A 21,025-nucleotide genomic window follows, 5' to 3' on the forward strand; every position below is an offset into this window, starting at 1 on the left:
TAAGACACCAACACCCAATATTCATAATCATATAGATCATCAGCTATAACAATCCTCAAATATTACTTAAATTTAACGATGGAGCCACTTCATTGTGTCCATGCTTTTATTTGTTATATTTGCTGCTGAGCTGTGGGTAGACAGTCCCAGGACCTGCTCACATTCAAGGAGTTAAGGGCCAGCTCAATAGGTACTCCACTATCATTATCCACAGGAGGGGAGCATTAATGAAAAAAATAAATACGCCACTTATACATAGATAATATTAGCTCTCAGTTTGTATTTGCATGTTTTGTTGTTTTTGGAAGGTGTTCATTCAATTTTAAAAGGACAAAGGACGTTGTACGCTGCACAGTTTGTAGAGCCACTTGACGCACATTTGTGATGTTTGTGGAAAAAAAGCTGTCACAGATGGGCATAAAAAATGTTGTTTTCTGCCTGTGTGGTAATTAGGTAAAAATGAATGGCAGAGAGAGAAAGGAGAGCAAGAGAGAGACACAAATCTCTTAGCAATTGGAGGTCTAAAATTAACAGCCAATCAATTCAGGTGTGAGTAGCTGGCTAAATATAGAGCACCTACTGCCTGAAAGATGAAGGAGAGAGGAAAGAGGAGAACAGGTGAGGAGATGGACAGAAAAAAAGCACAGGCAAACAGAGGTGACCAAGAGAGGACAATTGGGGGAAAAACAAGAGACTAGGAACATAACTGACAGGTGGAAGTGAAAGGTGAGAGAGGGTGGTAAAGCAGGTCAAAGACAGTAAATAAAGAACAGCGCTTCACTAAGTACTTTGCAAAATGTTTAATGTTTTTGCCAAAGAGCGGCAGATAGAGACAGCAAAATAGGCAATATGGCAGAGAGGAACAACAAAAGAACAGAGCGACTGAAAGAGGCAAAAAATACCATTAAGCGTATGTGACAGGAAGAGCTTTAGCATCTCAAAGAGAGAGGAAAGAGAGCGAAAAGAACGTGAGCAGATAAGGTGAGCCCCCGCATGGATGGAGCTGGGGGGGAGTGAAGCATAGCGCACGTTGAACTGGGTGATAACACTTGTTTGAAGTTCATTAAAAGCCACTTGATTGGGTTAGGCTGAGTGAGTGACTGACTGGTTGGCTGCTTGGTGAGGGGGGGAGAGAGAGAGAGGGAAAGAGAGAGAGGAGCGCTCTGTGACACTATTCACAAAGTCATTATAGATAAATGACACACAGAGTGAGTGAGTTCAGTGGTGGAGGAGTGGAAAGAAGAGGTGTTTGCTCTTCCAAATCTCATTTTCCTAAGAACGAGGGGTCATATTTGGAGAATGGAAATGAGTGAGAGAGCAAAGAGAGATGCAATCCATTTTTAATCACATCTCTTCCAGTTAATACACTTGAACAACAGGGACAATAATTTTAATCTTGTTTGTGGAAATGAAGGCATGGGAAGCACCGGAGTATGACTTAACGTGGTGACTCAAGCTGTATCTTCAAAACAGAGATCCACACAGATAGTGGCATATGATGATGAAGATAGTGGCATATGATGATGAGGTAACATGGTTTTGTACACCGTGAAAAAGATGTGTGTGCATGCAGCCTCTGAGTGTAACACAAAGGTTTGAAATCTAAAAACCTACACCATCAAACACCCAAGGTTGATACATGCTGACATTTTAGTGCGTGCATACTAACACACATGCATGCATACAGCCTTTGAACCTTATTACAGTGTAAAATAAATGTCAACCCCAAACAGCAAGTCTTGCATCATTTGTTTTTATGGCAAAATGTCCATGGAGATGTAAAACCTCAAAATGCAATCTTCAATAATTTTCTATACTGTCAAGCTCTGACTTTCTTGGTCATGTAATCTAAAGTTAGTTTTAAAGTTTTGTGCTGCCTCTCTCTCTCTCACAAACACACACGCACACGCTTCAAGCTGTCTTTCCTCGTACTAAAAATGTCAAAAAGGGCTTAATTCTTGTCATTTTGATACATATACATTTATATATATACATCTGTGAAAAGCAAAGAAGGAAAAAAAATCATTGGTAGGTTTCAACAATTAAAAATCTGTGATGCAAAACATAATTAACATCCTAGCACGTGTGTATATAGTTGTGTTTTTCCTACCTACTTACAGGAGATTTTTCTGTTTGCATGTACACATACACTCTCAGACACACTTGTATTACACACTGTGATCATTGCCAGCTCTTCCTGAGGCCAAGTGGGCTTCTATTGGTTTGGACAAACACACACACAGACATATATCCCCTAGTTGGCGTGAGCTGCTGATGGTGTTGGCAGTGATGCTCACCGTCGCAGTTGAGATTTATGTCACCGTTAGGTTGATCTAATGTCAGTGCTTACATTATTGCTCCCCACCATCTCAACCCCAACAACTGAAGAAAAATAAATAGCCAAGGAGCACATGCATATTCACACCTTGATACATTGATGTCAACCATCTCTCTATGAAAACTTGCTCATTTCCATAAATATGCACACTATTGCTGTTACCTAGCAGATATTGATTCATTTTCAAGTGGTGTGCAAGGACTTGAATGTACCAGATGTATTACCATTAAAAACTGCTCATGTGCTGTGTTTTGATTTGTTTTGTTTAGTGTGTACCGGTGTGTGTAAAGCTGGGAACTCCACTGACAGCCTCACAGTTATGAAATCAAGGACTGCACTAGGAAGAGAAAAGTACCTGTCAATAACAACACTCATCACAACCACATAATAAACATTGACTTCAGAAATACCAAGCTGGCATCTCTCTGTGTAATTATCCCTCATTCTTCCTTTCTATAACTCACTGTTTTTCTCTGACCTCACCTCCGATTCTCTGTCATGCTAATGCTTATTACCTCGTTCATTTATACCTCTCTAAATGCAGCCTGGTGTCGTTCGTCCTATCTAGCTCACTGACCCTTCTCATTTCTCTTATCAACTCTCTCACTGATTGTCCCAGCCCCTCCTTTTTTTCCTGACTCCCTTTCTTCTTGGGGACCTACTTAGATCTGATAATTAGAGGCTGGTGGGAGGTGTGAAGGGTTGAGATAGAGAAAGTGACAGAGAGTAGGAAGCAGAATGGGAACTGTGAATGTAAAAGCCCTTGGCATAGTTTGAAGCTAAGGAGGGAGGGAGGTTGATGGCGAAAGAGAGAGAGGGGGGGGTATAATTATAGCAGTGGAAGGTGTGAAGAGTTTTTATACACACACACACACACACACACACACCTTGTGGTTACCAAGAGCTTTCCTAACTAGCCTCTGTTTTATCACATCCAACTGAGCCTCAGGCAAAGACACTCTCCTGCTCTCCTTCCCTGCTGCTCCTCACGATGTTTTTTTTCATCCCATCACTCATTCCTCACCTTTTTTTTCTAAATAACTTTTCACTGATTCCTTCTTGTCTCCTGCCTTTTTGAGTTTCCTCCCTGATTTAACATTGTTCCTCTTAAAGGTGCAAGATGCAGTGTGCAAGAAAGCTGCAGCTTAGCAAGAGGTCCATGCTAGCAGAAAAACCTGATAAAACTTCATAGCTGTTATTTGTGTTGTACCTTTAAAGAAACATGACTCATTGCACTTGTTTTTTTTTTTGATTGATTATAAAGAACCAATTAATAATTTACATTTTTTTAGATATTTTTGGGAAATCTGACCTGTGTCCCACAGAGTAAATGTCATGTTTCAATCTGTTCACTACTTATGATGCGTATGATCATCTAAACACTTGTGTTTTTGGTTCTTTACAGGGAATTTAAAGTCTTCTAACTTGGCTTTTATTGCTTATTTATTTTATTTTCTTTTTTTTAATCTGCAAATTTAGTCACAACCTGCCCATAGAATTTATTTGTCTATGAAGTGAATAAAGCAACCCACCCTACTATTTCTGTCTAATACTGGCAACTAACTGCAAAATTAGTTTCTTCAATAAAATTACCCTGATCACTTGATCAATAAGTTCCTAGTAAATAAAGTCCACAATACTGAGTCCAGAAGTAAATAATGCAAGGAGAGAGGGAGAAGATAGCGCTATGTATACATAAACATTAATATTTCTTAGTGTGTATTGTAGCGCCCTAAAAACTGAATATATTAAGGAAAGAGTTGGCAGCAGCTCAGGATATGAACATGCTGTGTTGTAGACAGGGGAAGAAGAAAGGGAAATATCCCCCCGTGGTTTTCATCAGACAAAGAGAACAGGAAGTGTCCCCAGTTTCATCAGACTCTTTTGGTGAGACCATGTGTGTTTTTGGGACAGGAGGATTCTGTTGGAAAAAGACCTACATATGCAGGTAAACAGACAATATTGAATGGGTAAACAAGCAAGACCTTTTCATAACAACTGTAACAGCAGTGGTCAGAAATGACTGTTGGCCCCCCTTTTAGTGTAACCAAATGAGGCTGCCTGCCTTTTCTTTGTCAGCGAGGCTCATCAGGATGAGTCCTTGAGATGTGTGGAGGGCAAACAGGGACGTGGCCTTGGTTAATGTGCCAACAGACGAACGTCTGATCCGCTTGCCCATATCATTGCTGGCATGCATGAAAAGGCACCCACTGTATATGCCCAGGCCTGGCTTTAACTGGACTGGCTGTCCTGCAATGCATACTAACAACAAGCTCAACTAGTAGGGAGATTTGCCGGGCCTCAATCATTAGCATAGAGTTAAGGGATTATTCAGATCACTGCCTGAAATCCCTTAATTGTAATATTACACAAAAATGAGCTGCAGCAGAAAGGGACCATCTCATTTCACAGAGCAAAGTTGACTTGTTGCTTTTGTGAAATTTGGGCAGGATTCTATGGACGTGTGTGTGCGTGTTAAGCTGTGTGTGTGTGTGTGTGTGTGTCTAAATTATTAATTAAAAGAGCAACCAAAAGTCTGGCAGCAAACACATGACCCTGGATTTGAGGGGTTAATTAAAAGCAAATTAAAAGTCATTATGCCTGCAAAACACCTGCTTTCCTCAGAACAACTTGTCCAAAAAAGGGTTGTCATTAATGTGCTAATACCAAATCCCCCTTCCTTTATTTGTGGTTTTCTTTTAGTCAGCAACACAATAGGAGAGGATTCACACATTATTATCCACAGTCAATATTGACCATCAGCGCCTAAGCTAATTGGAAAAGTAAACCTGCAAAGACTTATGCTTGTGCCCAACTAAGCAGACGGTTCAAAGGGATAATAGAAACTGCGTAAAAAGAAAATAATATTGTCTGTGCAGGTTGAATGGCTCGGGGGAAACATGGGTGGAATAACACAATTGAGAGCAGACTGCTCATCAAAGGAGGCAATCTGGCTAAGCTTGTCCCTGCCCGTCATGTGGCGTCTGCCAACCCCAGACATGAGCACTAGTGATCTTCATCATAGCTCACCTCAGGCTAGGATTAGCAGGCCACTAACTCCCTGTAAAACCCTCCCCCTGAAAGCCACAGTAAATTGGAAGTGTACAGGCAGGCAAAAACTGCACATAACCACACATGCATAAAAAATACACAGAAGAAGTAACCACACAATACAGTAGTCAAACCGACACTTCCTTTACCATCTTGTTTTGCATTAAAGGCTGTTGCAGTGACCCTAAACCCTCTATCAAAGAATGGGAGTGGGTGAGTAGGGGGTACTCTCTGAATGTACCCTATCCAGAGAGTGGCTTGTCCTCCTCAGCAGAGCAGCCTAATTACAGTGGGCTCTGCTTCGACGGGAATAAGACTGGCTGCCAATACTATTGATAATTCACACAGACTAAGCTGTCGCAGGGAATAGGGATGGGCAAGTGGAAATGACTCAGTTTTATTAGCTTCCACTGCCCTTTGATGTGCAGTCAAGAGCGAGACATGCCAAGAGACTCATGCCAGATGGAAGCGCCGCAGCTGAAAGGTGTCTCAATCCTTTTAACATAACTCTTTTTGCATGTGGAACCTCGGAACGATAGCTATTAGTCTCACATAGTGAAACATTTCCCCTCAATGTATTTCACCATGTTTTATAACTTCGCTGGCTCAGGCTGGGCGGAGCTGGAAAATATAAAAACTATGGGGATTTGTGGACACCGTCTAAATTGGCTACTGTTTGACAGTCTTTAAATCTATAGGCAGAGGCGCTGGGCTCAACAACAAGTCTGACACAACACATTTCTACAATCCCCATCATGTTCTGAGGCCTTGTCCAGCTCTGCCATGGCTTTTCCCCTCTTTTTGCCACTCTGGTTTACAGAGGGATGTGAATATGGAAAACAACAAACGGACATCAAACTCTTTTATCCCCCGCCTTGGTGTAGGACTCACCTCCGGCTTCTTGACTCTTCCCTCCTGGAAGGAACACGTGCGAGGATCATGGGTGCAGTCGTGTCTGTATTTACACCAGTGGCACTGGTAGGGACTGCTTACACATGACAGACACCTAAAATGAGAGCCAGGTTTTTTTAATTAGTATTAAACTTCATCAAATACACTAGAGAACAAATTAAGGGTCAGTACTTCTATAATTTCAACAACATAAGCATGAATGTCGTTTTTTTCCATCATTCCGATATGAAGGTTAGAAATATGACAGGATGAGTGAGTTCCAACTCCAAATGTCAAGGCAGGGAGACATAATCTGACTACAAATGTCACATGCCTTGACCCATCTGGCATTTTTTTTATTTTTTTTATTTCTTAGAAATTGGTACATGAAAAAGTATATTACACATTGTTGTACGTGGGATTGAGGTGCACATGGAAAGCTATTAGTAAGGCAGAGACTTACGACTTGTGCACGCTACAGTTGTAGAAAACAAAGCTGGTATTTGCAAATGCCAGGCCGGTCTCTTTGGACTTGAGATACAGCTGCACAATCTGGTGGTCACCTAAGAAAAATAGATCATTTTCAGAATTAATGTACAATAAAAAATGATAAAATAAAAAAGCAAGGATTGTAGAATAATAGAAATAGAAGAAACAAAACAGCATGATAAGTGTATAGTACTTTCCAGCCTTAGTAGTAGGTAGAGGTGAGCCACATGACAATTGTTTCCTTCACTTATTCAAACATCCTCTTTTCACTGCTTATTCATATTAAAGGTTTTATAACTGCACTGCTTGGAGCTACAGGTGATCAGCTTGTTGCATTGGTGGTATCTTAAGAGAGAAGGAGACTAGAAACACTTTGTTGGGTTAAGTCTCCTTTTTCCTGACACCTTACAAGAAACAAAAGTTGGTGCACGCTTATTTCCCTTGGGATGGACAATATTCCCTCAGAAAAGTCTTTGAGAGAGTCTTTGACAAGGTAAAGGGAGGAGAAGATGAAACAGAAACCCTGTGTGTGTGTGTGTGTGTGTGTGCTTGCGCTTCATCTGTATCTTGTGTGCCCTTTTGTCTGGCACTAATGAAGGAGTTCATGTTTAATTCAACAGCACATCCACACATCTAACTGCCCTCTCTCTCTCTTTCTGTACTACCTGCATACCCCCCCGTCTCACTCTATCTCTATACACACAGGTTCCTTCACTTCCTTCCACACTGCAACTCCCTCTTCTCCCCTGCGTCTCTCTCCATCTCTCTAACAAAGAGGGAATCATTCATCAATCACAGTAAAGCACCGCTGACAACGGATCTGTCCTAATTAGGCCACCTAAATGTTACCTTGAAGCCTGCTAACACTATCTATCCCTCCCTCTTCACTCCACCCATCCACCCTTCCTCTTCTCTTCTTCTACCAAGCATTGACTAATGAGTATTAAGTATAAATGGGAGATTTTCCTCTGGGTAAAATGGTAAAAATAGGCAAAAGGAAAAGGTAGGGTGAAATGTTGTGTGCCACATTTATGTGTGCATATTTACACATCTGTGTTTGCATGAGTGCAGCATTACAAGCTTTACATGTGGCTGACATGGCAACATTAAACGAATGTTTTTAATTCCCCAAAGCACCCTCAGGCTCCCTGTCAGCTATACATCTGTACATGAGCAGTGTCTGTGAATTACTTTATTGGAATCATGTCGAGCATGTTCATGTGTGTGTGTGTATGTGTGAGAGAGACAGAGAGAGATTCTTTCATTCTTGTGTGCAAAGAATATATAAATACATGTTTTCTTGGCAAATCACATACAACCAACTGCAGATATAACATTGTTGAGAGCTTATAGGGTCTGCAAACAGTCTCTAAACATTTATTTGATTATTATCTCAACATGACAACATCTAAGTGCTGGCAGCGATGCCTGCAAGGAGCAGGGAAAATAAAAATGAAAATAATATTTGCCTTTGTGTATGAATGTATATTGTTGGAAATGTTGGTTTCTGGTAAATGGAGACAGTGTCTGCTGGGACTGCAAAAGCTGAAATACTGTAGTTAGAACCCTGGGAAGTGCAGCTTTGTGTTGAGGGTTAGCTGGGATCCCTCTGGAGTACATCCATGCCGAGGGGGGGAGGTAAATAAAACCCACAGCAGTCTAATAACTACTGCTCATTCAATTACTAAACATGTCCTCGGGCATTGCTTTAAGGCCTGCTGAGTTACTGATGTCAATGAGAAACAAACAGTCATAAAGCACTCAATGCTTCTGACTGAAGGGGAAACATCCAGATGATTGTGTGCATCCCTGACAGACATGTATGTTCCTGTTCAACAGGTACTTCTCAGCGGGCTTCTTGTAGATCACAAGCTTAGGTATACACAGACATTTCAATGATAAAATCAAGTATATGAACTGTACAGATTAGTGCATGTGCCGACCTTGGTGTGCTGCTTTTTTGCTTCTTACCTTTGTCAACAATGATGCGTGGCATTTCCTTTTCAGCAGGGGAAGAACACTTAATTCGGTTTCCCTCCACCAGGCCATTCATCTCAGCCAGATCTTCAAAGGTACAGTTGACACCGGCAGAAAGTTCTGGGACATTATGGGCCTCCAACACCAGCTGTAGAAAGAGGAAGACAGAAAATCACTGTTCTGTGCATTATATTATACACTCACTTAACAGTAGTTGTGTGAACTGATATAAGAAGCAAGATTCAATTAAATTCCAGCTTCTTGTGCACAACAGCAGATGTCCCACAGAGAAAATTATTCAAGGCATGACACAGTGCATTTTATGGCTGCCCATGTGGTCTGAGATAAACAAGTTAGATATGTGCTCCAACTCCTATAATGTGGCTTTAGTGCTGACACACACATCTGCAGACACTTCAGGTCAGTTTTAATGCCAAAATGTTCTTCAACTATCACTGTAACACAATATTGATGAGCAGAGGAACAGCTGCAAGCTTTGTGCAAGTGTGGTCAGTGGCCAGAGGAGCCACAGGGGATTCTCAAATGAGCTGTCAGATGCATATCCTGCCCAGATGTCTGAGCAGTATCAAAACACACTGGTGACTTAAAAGTGAAATCAGTGCCATTTTAGTAGATCATATCTGATGGCAACAAACACTCAAACAATCTCTCTCTCTCTCACACACACACACACACACCCTCCCCCCACAATGCTGTATGCAATCTATGTGTTCCATGGATATCACATTCCACCTTAATGTGCCGGACTCTGGGGTATGTTTGAAAGAAATTGTAAAAACAGGTAAAGATAGTGGAAGTGGAGAAAGAAATAACAGAGGAAGCCAAGTCAATGTAGAATTTATGGGAAACAGGAGGAAAGAACAAGCAGCAGGACTGAGGTGGACAAATGAGGTAATGAACAAGGAGCGCAGGCGGGCTGCTGGACAGCATAGCAAAAAGAGGACTCTAGGAAATAAAGAATGCAAATTTCCCCTACTTTGTTTGAAAATGCTGTGTAAGCTTTCTCTGCACCTCAGGAAGAAATCCCTTCAGGTGAAGTAGGAGGAAAAAATAGAAAGAAAAAAAAACACTACCATGAATAAAAGGAAAAAAAAGATTCAGGTGGAGTGGGGTCAAGACCAAAATATACATATTGATGGAAAACTGTGTCTGCAAAGGGGCCTTGGTCTCGGCATTGATTTGAGGCGTAGCCCGTAGTACACTTGTGATGTGGCACTGAAAGCTGCATCAGCGGTGGAGAAGGGCTGATCTGCGCTGTTTTTATATTGCTATTTAATGAAAAGAAGGCGGCGCCGGTGTGGACAGATACACAACACCCCATGATGGACAGTGCATGACTGAGCTTCTATCTATCTACACACTCTACCTCATCATCTTCTGCTTTTATTTATTTATTTATTTTCATTTTAAAGGAGGTAAAAAAGCAGAGCCAGACCTTGAGTTTCCTCAATTACATTTAGAGCAGTCATGGACAAGGCTAGTCACAGAGGTGCTTGCATCAATATGAAAATAACATACTCTTGTTAACAGAAACATCCGCCACACACACCCCCACAGCATACACAAATGGCTACCTAAATATTATAACACCATGTCTAATGCTGAGAATACAGTATGTGATGTTGCCATAGTGAAAAACATCTTAGCCGCAGAGAGAATTTATTAAAGGCCTTCAGATGCTACAAAAACTGACATTTCCATTGAACCTTAAACCTTTTAATAATTAATAAATTCCCTGCTCATATTATATTCCTACATAACTTTGACAAACTATTTTCTAAGATGAAATATTGGAAAATGCCACTGCTGACTAATTGCACCATGTTTCGTTCCTTTTGAGTTCCTACAGCCGATGTAATAAAAACATCTTATATTATTCCATAACAAAAACTTTTCATACTTTTCATAGATAACTGCAAACAGTACAATGCCTTCTGGGTGTGACCGTAGCAGTGACGTGTCCTTCTCAGTTTCTCTTTAGAATTCCAGCATCTTATCTTCCCAAACAAATTTTTAAGACCACAAAGGTCAAGGAGGAGCCCTGTCTATCTACCCAGTGTTCCGCAGGATGAGATATATGTGTGGCAAAAGGTTAAAGACTCTCTAAGGATTCACACACACACACCTGAATAACATTAGAATGATGCAGAGGTGTACTTATGAAAGTCAAGAATCAGGTGTGGCCCTCTGAGCAACACAGATGAAGGATGAAGGAAAGTGACTTTGGTAAATAAAACTGGATGTTGATGTGCTTTTGTGCTTCTAAGATTCAAAGCCATTTCCAAACAACTATTAAGCAGGAAATAGGATTTGAAATGTGGCATCAATTGGTGATGGTTAAGGTCAGTTATAACATTCAGTGCTCTTACATTTAAAATAATCATTCGCCACACCAAGATTCAATAAAGGTGTTGAGCGAGCCTTGAAAGACATTGAATGACATAGTGTGTTCAGACAGAAAGAAAACAGGCTGAGAATGCACAAAGGTACAGTGAGGTTTCACTCAAGTGCAACCACCATATAAATGATATAGAGCAATACATTTGACAACAACACAAACTCAGTGGATGTGCTCTTTTATAACATTTATATATAAAGACCACTTTCCAAATAAATGTGTTCCTGCTGAGACAGTTTTTGCTGCAGTGGATCCCAGCTCCACACTAATCAGTAACAATCAAAAATGTTCAGAGCCTTAAAATATGGCAGCTGTTAAAGAAGGAAACATCCACGGGGAAAGCAATCACAACAAACACAGCTGAGCTACACTGTGTGCCGTTAATGATTGTTGACATTTGTTAGGAGTGTTTCACTGGACAGGGATGTAAGTTGTGAGGTCAGGATTTGAAGGATGCATGTTGGCAGCCAGTAAAATGATATAAAGCAGGATTATAGAGCCACTAATCAGCATTTAGAGCATAATTACATCGTATTACAAATTATGCTTGAGAGTATGATATTGTCAGTCTGCCAGGCAAGATTTCTGCCTCCATATTCAGCTTTTTTTTACTGTTTATTGCAATGTGGCTGCTTGTTTGAAGCAGTTCCTTCCTATTGAAAGGAAAACATCTTATTAAAATGTGACCAGGACACAATGAGAAGTCTAGCATCTATTTTAAAAACATTGGAAAGGAAAATGTGTTACTGTGTCTTTCGAAGTTTATGATATGAGTATCCCAAGCCTCAAAGCATGTTTCTTTTTTAGTGTATATAATGCAGTGTGTTTTCATACACTCACCGTTACACTGAACTGGGACACTGATATGTTATTGGGGTGGACACTGAGTCGCACACACTGCTTAATGTCCGATGCAAAGCGTCGGGGCTCTGATGACCGCTCGCATTTCTCCTTTCTGGCGCACCTGGGGGGAAAACACACACACACAACAAGCAGCGTTATTCACGGATGACAAATACACACATGCACAGAGTAACCTGACCAGGGCTTACCCTTTTCCACCTGTTGGCATCTGGGAAAAAGAGAATGTCCAACCCCTCCCTGACAGGTGGCGTTACACACATTTATCATATTTCCTCTCTGGCAGTGCACCAGCTACAGTGGTCAGTGAAAGGAAGCCCAGTCACCACGGGGTGGGAGCAGTTGCATTTAAAACAATGGCTGCTCTATATGTGGAAGTGGAGCTGGCCCATAGGGAAAGAGGTAGGCCTTGGTCTTTGTAGAGCTGTCTTAATGACTGGCATTCATGGGCAATGCCAAATACAGGTGGAGATGTGGATGTTGGTGGGGGTAGGATGGATTACTCCCCCCTCTTATTACCAGACCAGGTGGTCTAATCCAGTCCATTACGGAGTGGTTTGGGGAGTTGGAGGACTGGACCCTTTTGTGCTGCTAGAGGAATTTGGACTCCTGGTCCAAATACTCTCCCTTGATAGATTGCAGGGTCACTCCCCATAGCTGCAAGATCCAAATGGGTTTTTGAGTGAGGGGGAATTTGCAGTGGACAGTTTCACATTCAATACTCTAGAAGAAAGTTTTGCACTCTTGATAAATGTATGCTTGGTAGGAATTTCTGTGAGACCTAAACCAAACTGTGATATAACTTCAACCCTCTTTTTCTCCACAAATTCACCCACACTCTTGTTCTCATCTAATCCCCTCATAAACGTATTCATGTTTAATCCCCTATTGATTTAGACAAAAACTTGCAGTGCAATTAACAACCTGGCAAATCCACAGAGTAACCTAAAAACTCTTTTAAAGAAATAAAAGCCTGAAAAGAAAGGGAGAGGTCATAATGAACGAATGAAAGAAAGACTTTCGAGGTGGTTGACGTCTGAGATACAGTAATACCTTATGCAGAAAGAAGCTTTTTCCTCCTGAATTGGAGAGATTGAGGGAGGGTGGGTTTTGACCTGACATGAGTATTGTAAAGTTAAGCGGCCTAACGTGCCGCAAAGAAGACAGACAGAAAAGGAAATAATCTGTTTGAGAGGGGGAGAGAAGAGGATGAGGGGTAAAGAGTGCAGGAGGGAGAGAGGAAAAGAAGGCAAAAGAGAAGCAAGATTTAAAGGAATGCAACCATTGTTGGCTTTCTGTGAAGCTTTCCTTGCTAAGCCGGTTTGAGTAGGGCTTTAATCGCTTCAGGTTCCTTTGTGCTTTTCTATCGCTGATGTCTGTGCCTCCTTTTCTAGCACTGATTTAATAAGACCGCGTCATATAAGAAGGCTCCAAGCAAACAAACTGCACAGAAAAGCAACAAATGCACACTTGCACTTACAAATATATATTATATACACACAATAAACATCTGTTTGCTTCCTTCCACAGGTCTGTGTGTAGGCCCAGAGGAGAGTAGAAGGACTATTGCTGTATGTTTGCCTTTTTGTACATTTTATTGCTTGTGTACCTTATTATGCCTCTGTTTGTTGTAGTTTTGTTTAAAATAAGCTATCATGGACTAGCTGTTAACTAGTGGCACATTATATAAGTGAATTATCACTATAGATGACTGAACTATGAATGAAAAATATCACTGGAGGGATGTTTATACCACATCATTAATTTATCTGCTTCTCTCTCCTTGCATACGCAGACACATAGTTACACAGTAAATAAGATGCCATTTGAATGCTACTGATTGATTCCTGGGGAATGTTATCACATAATAGAAAATACAAGTTGCAAAATAATAGACACAGATAACAATAAATGGATACTAGACGCAAAATGAGAAAGAAGAGATGCAGCTGTCTTGAGATTATCCTCAATTGAAAGACCAGACATATGTGAGTGTAAGAAGATACATTTAAAGGAACATTTCAACATTCATATTTTATTCTGTGGCCTGCATATGTGGCAGTTTCCACTAGCCCAGTAGATCATCCTGTTGCTTCATGTTCTGGTGCAATGCAACTTGCATTTTTTTATGTTGAAATTGAAACACATTGCAAATATGTACACAGTGCATGAAATAAAAGTGTACTAACAGTTATGTTTATGGTTTCCACATTGAGAAGTCACCAGGCAAACTTGACAGAAACCTCACATAGTATTTTGATTCATGAGGGATGAGCCGAGCCATGATAAATGTTTGCAGTGCCTTCCTGAGCATTATACGGCTCTAGTTTATGACATCATCTCCAGGAGATGCTAGCAACCGTAAATAACACTGAGGAATGGATGAAGCAGGAAAACTGTAGTGTGAATAAGGCATGCTTGTTAATGTTGATCTCAAAGCACATAACCTTTAAGAGTAAAGTTTTTATGTGTTTGAGTCAGACTGAGCAATGTCTATAAGAAAAATAATTACTTTTGCCAAGATTTGTTGCCCACACATTTTATCATCATCCGACATTTATCATGTATCTTTACAAGTCAACAAAACATAATGAGGCAGTGTGAGTATATGAGAGCAACAACTAGACCTGGCATCACTGGACTGGGGCTTGTTAATACACTATCATTAGAGAGAGAGTATATCAAGTGGACAGGGAGCAATTTGTTTTGCTTGTTATGCAGATGTGCAGTGAATATGGAAATTTTCTTGAAATGCTAACACCCTCGCACAAAGGACATCAGTCTTGGGGAGGAAGGGATTTCTTATCTCTTCTTATAATGTGAGTGTGTCTCTGTCATTCTATAGCTAACACTATGGCACAGGTCCTATACATGGCAATATTAAAGATTGCCATGTTAATTATCTGACATTTGATGCTTTGATTACCAAATGTAAGTGTATCAAAGCTGTGATTATGAGCAATATTATTCTGTATCTTGTCCTGATGTTTGCAACAGCACCTTTCATTGTTTTGTTTGTTTCATTATTCACAAACTTTACCACCTCTGAAATGTCATATAACTTCAAAATAAAGTGATACTGTCAACCAATATTGCACTGCAGGTATATACATGGCCTCTGTTTACCTATAGAGATGCCATGGAGAGTGCCAAATTTATGACATCCTGTCTGTGCTAGTCTAATATTAGACAAACACTACTGTCCTTCTCTCGACATATGAAGCCAGACACGCTGGCTTCCAATTCAGGAACTATTAGTATCAATGTCTTTGAAATAAGGTTTCTTACTTCTAAGACACAACATGGAAGATGTGGTTTCACTCGAGCTCTCTAAAGCCCTGCAGGGACAGTAACTTTTATCTCCCTCTTAAAGTCAGGGGAGCACAGACTTGCTGGGCAGGATGAAAAATTCAACAGGTTGCATGATAAATCCTTACACCCCACTCAAACAATGCAGAGACTGTTACTCAGCAAAAAACAGAAGCTTCTGTTCTCACCCATCTATCTTTCTGAGGATGGGCAATGACACTGCCCTGTGCCGTTTTCTCCAGACCACTGCAATAGCACAGTGGAAAGTGGAGGTGCACAGCAATAAGACACTTTTACCGCACAATTCAAGATGCAAGTGGGTGAGCAGTCAAAAAAGCATTTGCTAAATCGCTCACCAAAGTGTAGAACAGCTACACGTATTGAATTGGAGTTGGATGTTAGTTAAAGGCTGTTGAAGATAATGCAATACATGGTTTAAGTGATGTAAGTGGTGGGCATTATCAGAGCAAAGCACTGGATAATTGTTTTCAATTACTATCCAAACAGACCTTGAAAGAAAAAAAGATTGCATCGTTTGCAACAATGTGCAACAGTCACACACCCTTTGTAGACAGGAAAGAATGGACTGTTTAGAGCACCCCAGAGATCAAAGCGATTTAGATTTCAAATAACAGTCATAGAAAGACTGACTCAGGCTATCTTTTTTGCGGGGAATTAGACGTCCAACATCTATTCATTTGGTTAGTAAACACTGCTGTTGTGCAGAGCTGTATAACTGACTGGCAATGACACATTATGAGAGAGCGAGCTGAAAGGATTAGATGGGCCCTGAATGAAAACTAATCTGCACTCTTGTTTCTCCCAGGCTTTGATAAGGTGACACAATTAGAGAGAGAGGCTGAGGGCAGAGAAAGATCTTGCATCCTTGGCAATTGTTGCTGATGAGGTTGTCACAGCCATTTAAATGTAGACATTTTGCCTATATTTCATCACAAATTATTTAGCATTTAGCTCTGCTGATGATGTGTTTGGCATAATGACCATGTTATTCTGTGCAGTATGCGACTACAAACCAAAAATATCCACAAAAGCATAGTGAATTACAATAACTACTGCCAGCACAGACCCAGTTGAACCTGATGAGCCACAGAATATTGTGACTCATCAGGTTCAGGCTGATATAAAAACGAGGTTGTCAATATAACAGGTCAGGTTGAGTCATAGTATAATGGCAAATGCATGAAAACTTACCAATAGTTGGGAAAAAACAGAATAACACCTACTGTAACAAATGTCAGTGCAAAAAGAGTATTTTTTAAGGCATGGAGCACTGTGTGGTTCCAAACTAGCATCCCTTACAGCTAGTCGAGTATCAGTTGCAGTGTAACGGTGCAGATGTATCTGGCCATGTGAGACTTCAGGTGTAATGCATATCTAATGTAAGAAATGGGAAAGTTCAAGCAGGCTGGGAAATGAAAGCTATTAAAATCTTACAAAGCTGAGGCCCAGCCATACTCAACTCAATCAGGAGCTCATGTCAGGAAAGCACACAAACATACAGTGGGGAAAAAAAGTATTTAGTCAGCCACCAATTGTGCAAGTTCTCCTATTTAAAAAGATGAGAGAGCCCTGTAATTTTCATCACAGGTATACCTCAACTATGAGAGACAAAATGAGAAACAAAAATCCAGAAAATCACATTGTAGGATTTTTAAAGAATTTATTTGCAAATTATGGTGGAAAATAAGTATTTGGTCAATAACAAAATGTCATCTCAATACTTTGTTATATACCCTTTGTTGGCAATGACAGAGGTCAAACGTTTTCTGTAAGTCTTCACAAGGTTTTCACACACTTTTGCTGGTATTTTGGCCCATTCCTCCATGCAGATCTCCTCTAGAGCAGTAATGTTTTGGGGCTGACGCTGGGTAACACGGACTTTCAACTCCCTCCAAAGATTTTCTATGGGGTTGAGATCTGGAGACTGGCTAGGCCACTCCAGGACCTTGAAATGCTTCTTACGAAGCCACTCCTTTGTTGCCCGGGCGGTGTGTTTGGGATCATTGTCATGTTGAAAGACCCAGCCACGTTTCATCTTCAATGCCCTTGCTGATGGAAGGAGGTTTTCACTCAAAATCTCACGATACATGGCCCCATTCATTCTTTCATTTACACGGATCAGTCGTCCAGGTCCCTTTGCAGAAAAACAGCCCCAAAGCATGATGTTTCCACCCCCATGCTTCACAGTAGGTATGGTGTTCTTCGGATGCAACTCAGCATTCTTTCTCCTCCAAACACGACAAGTTGAGTTTTTACCAAAAAGTTCTATTTTGGTTTCATCTGACCATATGACATTCTCCCAATCCTCGCTGGATCATCCAAATGCTCTCTAGCAAACTTCAAACGGGCCTGGATATGTACTGGTTTAAGCAGGGGGACACGTCTGGCACTGCAGGATTTGAGTCCCTGGCGGCGCAGTGTGTTACTGATGGTAGCTTTTGTTACTTTGGTCCCAGCTCTCCGGAGGTCATTCACTCGGTCCCCCCGTGTGGTTCTGGGATTTTTGCTCACAGTTCTGGTGATCATTTTGACCCCACGGGGTGAGATCTTGCGTGGAGCCCCAGATCGAGGGAGATTATCAGTGGTCTTGTATGTCTTCCATTTTCTAATAATTGCTCCCACAGTTGATTTCTTCACACCAAGCTGCTTACCTATTGCAGATTCAGTCTTCCCAGCCTGGTGCAGGTCTACAATTTTGTTTCTGGTGTCCTTTGACAGCTCTTTGGTCTTGGCCATAGTGGAGTTTGGAGTGTGACTGTTTGAGGTTGTGGACAGGTGTCTTTTATACTGATAACGACTCCAAACAGATGCCATTAATACAGGTAACGAGTGGAGGACAGAGGAGCCTCTTAAAGAAAAAGTTACAGGTCTGTGAGAGCCAGAAATCTTGCTTGTTTGTAGGTGACCAAATACTTCTTTTACTGAGGAATTTACCAATTAATTCATTAAAAATCCTACAATGTGATTTTCTACATTTTCTTTTCTTATTTTGTCTCTCATAGTTCAGGTATACATATGATGAAAATTACAGGCCTCTCTCATCTTTTTAAGTGGGAGAACTTGCACAATTGGTGGCTGACTAAATACTTTTTTTCCCCACTGTAGGTGGAGCATACACACACAGTCCACACTAACATTAACCATATAAGTCTGAATATCTGTGTAAGATCTACACGAGATACAAAAACTCATTCGTGAGAAACCAACAATAAAACAGTGAAATGACATGACCTTTGAAAGTAGTTGTTGTGTATTACAGAACAGGTTTTGTGGCTTTACTGTGCTGTTTGTGTGAATAAATGCACAACAAATAGGTATTTCAACTCAAACCCAATTACCTTACTACCCATGCATCATCGGACACTGTATGGAATCTTATACATACTAATAACCTTGAGCTGTATAAGTTTCTGTAGAGCAGGAGCTGTGTCACAGAGATTCAGTCAAATGACACATCTACATTTATGCTGGCTGCATCTCTCACTCGTACATATGACCAAACACACACACACTAACACATACACACACACACAGGTGCCCCTCCTGCTATCATTAAGAGAGGTGGTCCGCAAAGCAGAAATCCACATGAAGGGGCTGGTGCATGGGAGAGTCATTACCTGGCCCACTGGCCATGACCCTGTTACTCCAGTTTGTGTGAACGCACACACACAAAATCTGTCTCTCATAAGGCTATACCTGAAGACACAGAAATTGCAGAGTGGATGCCCCCAGGTCTAAAAATCTCTGAGCAATTCACTGCTAGTACAAGAACACCAGCTGAGCGGAAAATTATACAGTAATACGACTGAGTTTCCATTGGCATAAAGTCATATGAGATAAAACAATATCTTAACGTATATATATAAAAAAATCTGAGGTATAGAGGGAGCTGGATTTTATCAATGTTTCATAAATGTTTGAAGAAAATGACTGCTATTACTATGTACTATTTCTGGCACACTTCGTATATCCTATATATTTTTCCTTTCGCACCCAAGAACTAGTTGTTGATCGGCAGGCTGGGCCTCAGGGCACTGAACAGCAGCTGTTTCACTCTGCTATGACTTTTAGTGCCATGCAATTTAAGCAGCGGTCAAAAGCCGTGCCACCAGCTTCCTTCATCTCTGTTACACAAGTATACACACACACCAACAAGCAAACAGTCCCCTGGCAGAGGTATCCAGCGGCAGCATGGTGTGGCACGCCCATTAGGGTGTTTGTCAAACATATGTGATGTTGCAGCTGAAGATGCCATTAGGCCACATTCGCTATATTAAACAGTTTTATCTGTTTGACTCAAACGTATGTTGAGGTGTGTGTGTGTGTGTGTGTGTGTGTCGGTGTAAAACCTGAGGTCCAATTATCTGTTACTGAATTTTGAACATTGTTGTATATTTTAAGGCAAACTTGATACTGGAATTGAAACGGGTGAATTTAAGTCCCCTGTTTGATGATGTTTTTTTTACTTACCCATAGGTTCTAATGGGGTCTCAACAATTCACATCTTTTTTTTTTATCTTCATCTGTATTGTGTTATAATTGAATGTGTGACTGCAGCATATGTTACTATTGATCTAAGCCACACACATACTTTGTTCTTTCATTGTCTCAGTTTAAATCACTTGTTTGTCTATATCCATGTGTGTTGTAAGTGGCTTTAAAAACACACTTAACATATATATATATATATATATTTGGAAAGTCTCACCTTTTTTAATGGATGTGATTCATTCTGGAGTCTGTATGAAATCTGCATTTTGCTCATTGTATGTGATACCTCCATACAAAATACACACCAAAGGCACTCCCAGTAATGTGCATAATCTCAAATACATTAACAGTGCAACATCAGTAGTGATCACAGCTACATTATTTAATACGATTATTATGTTGTTGCTATGCTGCCGTTGCCATGGCAACATCGATGGGATGAGCCACGTGAGGTGACCGGCCTGAGTACATTCTCCCAAGGGGGCTCTCTGTCACAGTCAAGATGAGCCATAAAGAGTGTGTGTTCACCCGCACATGCTCATCTGGAGTACCTGCTTCTATAGCTTTATGAGTTTTTTTTTACATTTATGCTCTTTCTAATCCCTGCTGCCTTTTACTGTGAATTTATATAATCTGTCCTGTCAAACTCACCCCTCTCATCACCATATATCTTTACTTCCTTTGGCTGTCACTGAATCTCTCATCCATCGTCTCTATCTCATGTCACTCCCTTGTCTGGTTATGCTCTGCCGGACAAAAGCATGACACCTTCCCCACTGTGAGTGTGTGTGTGTGTTTGTGTGTCCATTTTTCAGTGTCTGTGCTTCCCTGTGTGTGGTGGAGTGACAATAGGTGACAGTGAGCAATGGTCCTGACTTAAAAGTGGGCGTGCAGCCGAGGCTAGGTAGATTGGTGTGTGTGTGTTTGTGTGTGTGTCTTCACACTATGATGGTGACAGTTGAGTGGGAACTGGGATGTGCAGCACTCCGTTCCATCCTGATACCCCTGTCACTTCTTGGTCTTGTTCCCTTCCCTCAACGTCCCACCAAGAGGTGGAGGGTGAGGGTAAGGGTGAAAGCAGTCGCCCATACACAGGGGATGGAGCTCCTCCCCTGGGCACAGACATCTGAGCAAAGCCAAGGATGCAAGAAACTCAAGATCAAAGAAACAACTTTGAA

The 21,025-nt window shown here is 41.0% G+C and overlaps 1 protein-coding gene across 2 annotated transcripts in view; it reads right to left on the reverse strand.

Moving 5' to 3' along the window:
• plxna4 (plexin A4) overlaps positions 1 to 21,025 on the reverse strand; it is a 193,925-nt gene that overhangs the window by 42,165 nt on the left and 130,735 nt on the right. For both annotated transcript variants that reach the window (XM_028432887.1, XM_028432876.1), the window contains exons 6-9: positions 12,006 to 12,129; positions 8,741 to 8,894; positions 6,744 to 6,843; positions 6,281 to 6,395 (exon numbers count right to left, since the gene is read on the reverse strand). In XM_028432887.1, the coding sequence (XP_028288688.1) occupies positions 6,281 to 6,395; positions 6,744 to 6,843; positions 8,741 to 8,894; positions 12,006 to 12,129 (493 nt within the window). The remainder of the gene's footprint in view (positions 1 to 6,280; positions 6,396 to 6,743; positions 6,844 to 8,740; positions 8,895 to 12,005; positions 12,130 to 21,025) is intronic.

The sequence above is a fragment of the Parambassis ranga genome, chromosome 2 (genome assembly GCF_900634625.1).
Source record: "Parambassis ranga chromosome 2, fParRan2.1, whole genome shotgun sequence".
In the NCBI taxonomy this organism is placed as follows: Eukaryota; Metazoa; Chordata; class Actinopteri; family Ambassidae; genus Parambassis; species Parambassis ranga.